The 9,545-nt window shown below is 55.5% G+C and overlaps 2 protein-coding genes across 4 annotated transcripts in view; one reads left to right on the top strand and one right to left on the bottom strand.

The window, feature by feature from the left end:
• Positions 1 to 2: 2 nt before the first annotated feature.
• Positions 3 to 2,655, top strand: Dok1 (docking protein 1). The gene is made up of 5 exons (XM_042273512.2): positions 3 to 166; positions 481 to 780; positions 922 to 1,015; positions 1,133 to 1,317; positions 1,490 to 2,655. The coding sequence occupies exons 1-5, from the start codon at positions 107 to 109 to the stop codon at positions 2,312 to 2,314; spliced, it is 1,464 nt and encodes a 487-aa protein (XP_042129446.2). The 5' UTR covers positions 3 to 106; the 3' UTR covers positions 2,315 to 2,655.
• A 784-nt stretch (positions 2,656 to 3,439) lies between these two features.
• Positions 3,440 to 9,545, bottom strand: part of M1ap (meiosis 1 associated protein) — a 90,516-nt gene continuing 84,410 nt past the window's right edge. For all 3 annotated transcript variants that reach the window (XM_015987842.3, XM_076566991.1, XM_076566990.1), the window contains 4 exons: positions 7,199 to 7,405; positions 4,991 to 5,131; positions 4,383 to 4,412; positions 3,440 to 3,835 (listed from right to left, as the gene is read on the bottom strand). In XM_015987842.3, coding sequence (XP_015843328.3) covers positions 3,677 to 3,835; positions 4,383 to 4,412; positions 4,991 to 5,131; positions 7,199 to 7,405 — 537 coding nt within the window. In that variant the 3' untranslated portion in view covers positions 3,440 to 3,676. The remainder of the gene's footprint in view (positions 3,836 to 4,382; positions 4,413 to 4,990; positions 5,132 to 7,198; positions 7,406 to 9,545) is intronic.

Raw genomic sequence — 9,545 nt, 5'->3', positions numbered from 1 at the left:
CCGCAGGGGCCGGGGAGGGGCGGGCACGCCTCTGGCACCCTGCAGCCCCGCCCCGCCCCGCCCCCTGCCCCTGGGGCCAGGAAGCGCGGAAGGAACCGCCCGGACCATGGAAGGGGCTGTGATGGAGGGTCCGCTCTTTCTGCAGAGTCAGCGCTTTGGGACCAAGGTAGTGTGTGTGTGTGTGTGTGTGTCTGTGTGTGCCGTGGGGGATGGCGAAACCCCTCTGGACTAGAAGTGGGTGAAAGTATCCAGAAAGAGGAGAGGGGGCCGGAAGCAGGTCGAAACGCCGCGCGGGCAACTAACTGTAGAGCCCCTGGAAGCCCCAGGCGTACCCTCCTTGGTGCGGAGTTGGGATGGCATTATCTTTGGGAAAGCGTCCCTGCCTGGGAAGCCCCAGACTCAGATCGGCCTGCGTGGGTCTCTCTTTCCCCGTGGGGCGCGTGCTGCCCCGCACTCCCGCGTCTTTCGTCTTTTCCCCAGAGGTGGAGGAAAACCTGGGCTGTGCTCTACCCAGCTAGTCCCCACGGCGTAGCGCGGCTGGAGTTCTTTGACCACAAGGGGTCGAGCACTGGAGGGGGTCGAGGCGGCTCTCGCCGTCTGGACTGCAAGATGATCCGCCTGGCTGAGTGTGTGAGCGTGGCCCCTGTGTCTGTGGAGAGTCCCCCTGAGCCCGGCGCCACTGCCTTCCGCCTGGACACCGCGCAGCGCTCGCACTTGCTGGCGGCGGACGCCCCGTCCAGCGTCGCCTGGGTGCAGACTTTATGCAGAAATGCCTTTCCGGTGAGGGGATGGGGGTGAGCGGCCCTGGGCCTAAGGGACACTGCGAGAATGGGGGCTATTCCCGCGGCACTGAACCTCCTGCACCCACTCCGGACCTAAGGGAATTAATTATATATTCCTCGATGTTCCTTTTCTCCGCAGAAAGGCGGCTGGGCTTTGGCGCAGACGGAGAGCCCGCCTAAGTTTTCTGCCCTGGAGATGCTGGAGAATTCGCTGTACAGCCCCACCTGGGAAGGTAGACGCTTGGCATGAATGGAGTCGGGAGATGTGCTGTCGTGGAGCTAGTGATTGGAGTCCGCCGAGCCCCTAAGCTGCCCCAGCGCTCCTTCCCCTTTCTATGTGTTCCTTTCAGGCTCCCAGTTCTGGGTAACCACGCAGAGGACTGAGGCTTCTGAACGCTGCGGCCTGCAAGGCTCCTACATACTGAGGGTGGAGGCTGAGAAGCTGACCCTCCTGACTTTGGGAGCCCAGGGTCAAATCCTGGAGCCGCTCCTTTTCTGGCCCTACACTCTGTTGCGACGCTATGGCCGGGACAAGGTGCAGGGGCTGCCTGGGAGGGTGACTGTCAGGGAGGGTGTAGGATGGGGGTGGGTGTGTAGATGACCCATTCCGCTCCCAGGTGGTCTCTTCTCTGCAGACACACGAACTTGGTCAGACCTGTGACTCACCTCCTATGACATCTCTAACGGGTTTCCCTCCACACCCTCAGGTAATGTTCTCCTTTGAAGCGGGTCGCCGCTGCCCCTCTGGCCCTGGAACCTTCACCTTCCAGACCGCACAGGGAAATGACATCTTCCAGGCAGTTGAGGCTGCCATCCAGCAGCAGAAAGCCCAAGGAAAGGCGGGACAGGGACAAGACATCCTCAGGACTGACTCCCACGAAGGGGAGGCAGAGGGAAAGGTAGCTTCCCCTCCCGTGCCTCAGGACCCCCCCGGGAGCCCCCCAGCCCTATATGCTGAGCCTTTAGATTCCCTGCGAATTCTCCCAGGCCCTTCTCAGGACTCCCTATACTCAGACCCCCTGGGCAGCGCCCCTGCTAGGGCAGGGGAGGGGGTGCATTCGAAGAAACCCCTCTACTGGGACTTGTATGGGCACGTGCAGCAGCAGTTGCTGAAGACCAAGCTGACAGACTCCAAGGAGGACCCCATCTATGATGAACCTGAGGGCCTGGCCCCGGCCCCTCCCCGGGGCCTTTATGATCTGCCTCAGGAGCCTAAGGATGCGTGGTGGTGCCAGGCTCGGGCCAAGGAGGAGGGCTATGAGCTCCCCTACAACCCCGCTACAGATGACTATGCCGTGCCGCCTCCTCGGGGCTCGAAGCCTGTCCCTGCCCCCAAGCCGCAGGGCTTGGCCCTTCCTGACCCCGGTACCACGGGCGGCGGCGGCGGCGGCGGCGGCGGCGGCAAAGGTCACAGCTCAGACACAGCTCTGTACAGCCAGGTCCAGAAGAGCGGGACCCTGGGGGCTTGGGACTGTGGGCTTCCTGGTGTAGGGAGTAAGGGGGCGGGGGTCAAGTCGGAGGGCTCCACCTGAGACAGCTGCTGACCGGAGCTTCATGGAGAGGGGGCACTGGACCTCAAACCTGTTCTAGCCAGCAGGAACCGGAGGGTGGGAGGGGCCTGTGTTGAGACTAGGGGACCAGAGGGAAGACGGGGCCCCAGGAAGTCAGAGGAAGTAGAACCAAAGGATAAGGCTGAGAGATAGCTCTGGGGAGGCGGCAGCGCTAAGGAATGGATGGCTCCGGGACCAGGCCTATGGAAGGGGTCTGCTGGTCAGAGTGGGCGCACTTTGGGGAGGCCAGTGTGGACCCTTGGTCTTGTATTGTTCTTTGGCAGATGTACTTTTAATTTATAAAATAAATCTCATTAAAGCCAGTTTGGGTTGAAAAAGTCTCTCTGTGTGTGTGTGAGTAGACACAGTGGCAGCATGTGCTGGAGGGGGGTGTGGATAGATCAAGAGAAGAACCAGAAACATGCTGGGGACCAGGGAAGGAGGAAAGGGTCCCAGGGAAGGAAGTCTACCTGTGGTGGCTCAGGGCCTGGGTGGCCGGGGGCCCACCTGGGCTGGCTGGTCTCTAGCTCTGTGACCCCGGGTCAGGTATCTGCTGTCCGCAGTCCTTAACTTTCCCCCACTGTCCTTCCACCAAGGGTGAGAATTTGGCTCGGCTTCCGAAGGTCGCTCGCCCTGAAGTGGATACGTTCCCCAAGCACTAGTGTTGTCTAAGGCATGGGAAGGTGCTTTCTAAATGGCAGCTATTTTTTCTGTAGTTCAGACAGGAAGGGAGGTGGTGTGGGGAGAGGAGATGAGGTGGGGAGTCTTTCACAGTGCCCACTCCCCTCTGCTGGGTGGCACAACAGCACCCTGCCCCTTACACACACACACACACACACACACACACACACACACACACACACACACGCACACACACACACGATTGCTCACAGGGGTCTGAAGCTGAAGGGACCTGCTGTGGGTAGTTTGGGAAGGGGACTCTTCTGGACCAGCGTTCAGGTTCTAATGTCTTGATTTTTCTGGAGCTGCGAAAACCTCGTCGTGATTCTTGAGTTGCAGTTTCCCAAGGGTGACCGGACCTCGTCCACCTTCTTACACAGAGCTGCAGGAAGAAATTCTGGCCTAGGAATGCTCCGAACAATGGTAGAGGCTTACTGGGCATTTAATTATTTGTGTCAACACTATCAGATGATCCAAATGAGAAAGAAAATCCCTGCTGCACAAAAGACAGGCCTGGGTGTGTTGCTTTCAGCCCTGGGTTGGGCAAGGGCAGCCCTGGGGACCGAGGTGGGAGAGTCTGGGCTCACAGGTGCAGGTTGAGAGCAGGCAGATCTCCTCAGGCAGCCATCCTGTGTGGAATGGCTGTATCCTGGCGCTGGGGACTTAGGTCTGAGAAAGATACTCTTCCTCTGAATCAGAGGGCAGGAAGGTTCCTGAGGAAGCTTTGCTGGCTGCTGACGTCTTGGGAGCTCTAGCTGGGGCTGGAGCCATGGGCAGGGGGACCACTGTGGCTCGGACTCTGTTGGTCTGCAACTGTCCAGCCTGCAAAGAACAACCAGAGTCTTCTGTGAAGACCAGACAGTTCCCAAGTTCCTGTCACTGCTCCCTGCTGGACCCTGGAGTCCCTAGGCTGCAACCTCCGTGGCATCATCTCTGTGCCCAGAGTCCCTTCTCTGTCAGCCTGCCTACCAAGCCCTCACGGTGGGCTGCTCCGATGCATCTGGCCATTGCTTCTTCCGGAGTTTAGAAACATCCTTTAGCGATTTTAGCTGAGACAAAAATGGGGACTTTTCCAAATGCTCAGTGACAGAGAAACCAGGAAAGTCCTCTGAGCAAAAGGAAACCTTAACACAATAGACCCTGGGCCTCCTAGAAACACTTCAGTTTCCCTTCTGATCTCTCCTGCCCTTCTTTTCGGGTCTCACTGTAGCCTAGGATGGCCTCAAATGTCCAGCAATCCTCCTGCCTCAGCTTCCTGAGCGCTGGGATTACGGGTGTGAGCCACCATGCTTGGCTTCTGGTTTCGAGCCTTTTCTCCCTTTTCTCGGGAGCCCCATTCTGAGGTAGGCGTCCAGGTCTGGCTCCTCACCTGTCCTCTGTGACGCTCCCCTTGCTGGTGCTGTGAAGAGTGAGTGAGCTCTTGTTAGAAAGCCTGGCCCTCGCTAGAAGCCTTCCTTTCCCTTCCCTTAGGCAGTTCTAGTCCCGCCTCCCTGTCGGCCCTTTTTTTCTTTCCAAAGAGAGGGCTGTGGTTGCAGTTCCAGTGTGGCCTGTTTGCTTAACAAGACAGCCAGCAGATAACATCCCAGTTAGACTACCTAAGCCACAGGTGTGATGGCATGAGCCATATCACCTCCCCCCACCCTCCCTCCCCACCCCAGGGAGGCTGAGGCGGGCCGCTGGCAAGCTCAAGATCACTCTGGGCTGTACTGCTACCTCGTGAGCCCAGGAAAGCAAAACAGACCCCAGACCAACCGACCCGCCCCCTGTCCCCTCCCCCTCCCTCAGCTACTGCCTGCGATGGCCTCAGCAGGTTCTCTCTCCTTCTTCAGCTTGGTTTCCCCCTCCACCCGTGGGGGTGTGGAGCCGGCCACTCTCTTTGTCCTGGTGCTCTTGCGGGGTGGGGATGAAGGGCTCCCTTGGGCACAAAGGGGATGGGGACAGAGGGAAGGACGGGACAGACGGAGGAGGGAGAGGTACCTTTCTAAGGCCCCGGCTCTCCCAGCTTGTGCCGAGGCGCCCCTGAGGCTTGGCATAGGTGCTCCTCAGATGTGCGTACAGGTGGCTCTCTACTTGCAGGGGGTTGTAGGTGGGCCCCAGCTCCAGGCTGTCTAGTGTGCTCTGAGGAGGAGGAGGAGGAGGGGGAGGAGGAGGAGGAGGAGGAGGAGGAGGAGGAGGAGGAGGAGGAGGAGAGACACTTAATTCAGGAACTCAAGGTCATAGAACACGAGTCACCCCGTAGAGACCTGAGCATGTGAGAGGCTGGGGGAGGGGGAGGACCCCAGACTGCGGCTGAGGCTGAGATGGGTGAGTCCCGCTGGTGTTCCGCCCGCCCACCAGAGGATGCTGATGTCGGCGAAGCAGATGGAACGCCTGCCTGGTGGTTAGAGACTCTGAAGCCCCTAGTATTAGCCCCAGGAAGTGTCACTGGGTTCTGAGAAAAACCAGAACTCTCCGAGAGGTACAAGGGGTCCAGTGTGGAGGCCGAGGGTGGGTGTGTCTTCAGGTTACACGCAGGATTGAGATGCTCCAGCCCTCAATACAAGTACAGGGAGTTCCCAGCCTGAGGTGAGGGCCGGAGAAGGAGGCCATTGGAGCACAGCATTCCTGAGTCGCTAGGTTTTCCGGCCACAGCATCCTGTGCCAGGAACCACTGGGCCCGAAGGGAGACCCACCGAGGGAGGCATGGCACCCCTGCCCACCTCCTTGCGTTCCCATGGCTGTCGGGCAGCAAGCACAATCCCACTCTGTCCTTTCTGCTCCTCAGCCGGCTCGGCCAGCCAGCCAGCCGTGATGTGGTTCCCACTCTCCCAGTCCAGAGGCCTCTCTCCACCCCAACCCCGGAGGAAAGACAGGATCTAGAGAGGAGGAGGGGTGGGAGAGCACAGGGGAGGAGGTGGGGAGAAGGGGAGAGGGGGTGCCGAAGAAGGCTGCCTCCCGGCCTGCTGGCTGCGCTACATTTGAGTTTCTTCTTTTACTCCTCTTCCCCAGCAGAGGCCCGGAGCACAAGCATGCACGTACACACTACAGGAACGTAGTGTCCCACAGAGGGCGCAGGTGGAGCCACAGACACGCTGCCATCTGTCTAGAGGCCTGGCGCACACACTAGAGCACCATGACAAACACTTGAAGACACGAGAATCCACCCACAGTTTCCCACCGGCATCTCCCCTACTGCCCGCCATGTCTTTGTTCCATGGCTCCCACCGGGCTTTGATCCCTTCCTCCCTCTGGTCCCTCCGCCTCTCCTCCTGAAACCTCCCAGCCTCCTCTCCAAGGCCCAGTGCAGATGAGAGGAGGCTCCCGAGGGCTGGCGTTTGCAAAGGGCACTCCAGACCAAGCTAAACAGATGAGATTCAGCACCTGGACCTGGACTTCCTGTCTGGACTTCCTGTCCTGCCTGCTGTCAGCTTTCCCTTCTGGGGTACTGGCCCCCTTTTCCTTCGCAGCTAGCTACTTGTTGGCACTCATTTACATCAGATTTCAGGGGTGTATATGAGTGTGTGCATGCATAGGTTTATACATGTGCCTATGTTTGTGGGAGCTTCTCTTAAGATGGATGGCACCAATTCCCAATTATTTGCCTGTGTCAAGGCCCATTTCTCTCTCAAGTATCTCTTCACAGACCTTATTTCCCCTCAAATCAGGCTCTCTTCTCAATTTTCATAATCGGACCACTGATTTCCTCCCACTTCATTTTCTATCCTGGCTTTTATCTCTGATGGCCGTAACAAACCCCGTCCCTGCTCCCCATCTGTTCCCTGATGGCCCCCCTTTTCTCCTTCACCCCGTTCTCAAGCTCCCTTCTATTTGTCCCATGGTGTGGGGTTTAAACGGGATGGACTGCCACAGGCTCATAGGTTTGCATGCTCAGTCCCCTGTTGGTGACTGCTTTGGAAGGATTAGGAGGTGTGGCCGTGCTGGAGGAGGTGTGTCGCTGCGAGTGGACTTCGAGGTCTCAGAAGCCCACATCAGGCCCCATGTCCCTTTGCCTGAGGATCAGGATGTAACTCTCAGCCACTGCTCCAGCGCCATGTGTCCCGCCATGGTTTCCACCGTGTTGGTCATGGACTAAGCCTCTGAAACTGTAAGCACGCCCCCAATTAAATGCCTTCTCTTATAAGAGTTGCCTTGGTCATGGCGTCTCTTCACAGCAAGAGGACACTAAGACACACAGGCTGCACTTGCCTCTATCATCTTTAGGCTGTCTTCAGGTGGGTCCTCAGAGAGCAGGGGGAAGAAGCCAGGCAGCACCAGCTCTCTCGTGGCCACCAACTTCGCCAGCAGTGTGAGAGACTGAGATGGTGTGATCACGTAGAAGCTGCTGGCGGGAACATTCTGGCTGTGTCTGGCGATCTGGGGCTCCCCTCTGGCCAACAGCAGCCAGTCTCTTTTCTGCAACAAGGGCGCACATCTTCAGTCTTTGGTTGTTTTGAGGACAACCCCAACTGAAGATTCTGAGTTCTCCTTGGGGTGTCAAGGAGGAAAGACACATTTCACTTTGGCCCTTAGAAGGGAGGAGCTCCTGATAGCGCAATTACTGCTCTTCCTGTCTGGTTTACAGAGAATACACAAAAAGATTGTGTGTGTGTGTGTGTGTGTGTGTGTTTACACAATTACAGAAAATACACAGAAAAGTTTTGGTGAAGACATATACTAAGAGCTGTTCTTTAACTTGAAGTGGGTACATTCCAGATAGACTATTAAATACTAAGTGTGGAGTTTGAAAAATGACAATCTTGTATATGTTGTATGTATGTGATTTATTTATGTGTGTGTGTGTGAGTGTGTGTGTGTGTGTGTGTGTGTGTGTGTGCAGGCATGCATGTGCCATGGTGTGTGTATGTCAGAGGACAAGTTTTGGAACTTGGTTCTTGTTGTGGCAGAGTTTTTCTTTCTGTTTGTTTCTGGTGTCTATTCTAGGCTAGTTGATCCACATGCTTCTGGGCAATTCTCCTGTCTCCACCCCTATCTTGCCATAGGAGTGTTGGGATTCAAGATGCATGCCACGAGGGCCCAGAGAGATGGCTCAGCAGTTCCAGGACCCACATGGTGGCTCACAACCATCTGTAATTCCAGTTCCAGGGGATCCATCGCCTCCTTCTTCTGGCCTTTGTGGGCACCAGGCACCCAAGTGGTGTATGGATGTACATGTAGTCAAAACATCCATACACATAAAGGAAAAACGATTAGAGTGCTTGGATTGAACTTGAGTGATCAGGGTTACATGGCTAGTGGTTTTACTCAATGAACCATCTCTTCTCCCTCATATTTTTTTTTTTTTTACCAGCTGGGTGTGGGGGTATTTACCTTTAACCCAGTACTCAGGAGATGGGGGCTGAAGGATCACAACTTCAAGGCCAGCCTGGCTTATATAGAGACCTTGTCTCAAGAAAACAAAAACAAACAAAAGAATAATTCTTTCTAAAATTATAATTCTTCCTAAATACATTTTTTGTACTAGAAATTGAATGTGATAACATTAAATCACCTCCCCCCCCCCAGAAAAGCTTTTGCTGTGTAGCCCAGGTTATCTAAGAACTCACTATTGTAGCCCAGGCTTGCTAGGCTGCTTCAACTTCCTGTGCTGGGATGAGCCACCATGCCTGGCTCTAAGAATTATAACTGTGTGAGTGTGTGTGTGTGTGTGTGTGTGTGTGTGTGTGTGTGTGTGTGTGTGTGACAACCTCGGGTGTCATTTTTCAGGTGCCTGTTCTTAAACAGGGTTTCTCTTTGGCCTGGAACTCACCAAGTAGGCTACTCACCAAGTAGGTTAGGCTTACCAAGCTATCTGGTAAGCCCCAGGGATCCATGTGCCTCTCCACCACTGGGATTATAAGCTTGTCCCACCGTGGTAGTTTTTTTGTTTTGTTTTGTTTTTTAATGTGGGTTGCTCTAGGGATCAAACTCAGGTCTGACTGAGTCATTTTCCCAGCCTCCCCTCCCTTTTATTTTATTATTATTATTATTTTGTGTGTGTGTCACTAGAAATTAAACTTAGGGCCTCACACAGGCTAGGCAAACACTCTACCACTGAGCTATCTTCCCACCCCCAATTCCCAAAGTTAGCCTTGAAATGGAGGTATGTAGAGGATGGTGTGGCGCATCGGGTCTTGTTCTGAGAACGAGAGTCTGGTGATGCTGCACTGGCTGCAGTTAGGATGGGACTGATGACTGTGGGGAGCCCCTGAAACACCCAGGGAAGGGTTAAGAAGATGCTGAAGCAGCCTGCAGACCAAGAAGAGAAAGAGGAAGTGTGTAGGGAAAGCTTTAGTACAACAGGACAGTGGGTGGGGACGGGACCCTGAGATCAACTCAGCCAGTCCACAGGACAAACAAGGGCTGGACCCTGGGGGCAGTGGTGCGTGTCACATGCCATGGAGACAGCAGAGGAGAGAACGAAGACAAGCATTTACAAATGAATCTGCAGGCACACCCTTTTTGACGAGATGGAAACAAGGCAACTTTCTATGGTCCTTTTCCAAGGAAAACCACAGATCTCCAATAAACATGGAGTCAGAATGGTCATAGTCAT

This window comes from Peromyscus maniculatus, chromosome 3 (genome assembly GCF_049852395.1).
Source record: "Peromyscus maniculatus bairdii isolate BWxNUB_F1_BW_parent chromosome 3, HU_Pman_BW_mat_3.1, whole genome shotgun sequence".
Classification (NCBI taxonomy): Eukaryota; Metazoa; Chordata; class Mammalia; order Rodentia; family Cricetidae; genus Peromyscus; species Peromyscus maniculatus.
This window is presented reverse-complemented; position numbering and strand designations above follow the sequence as displayed.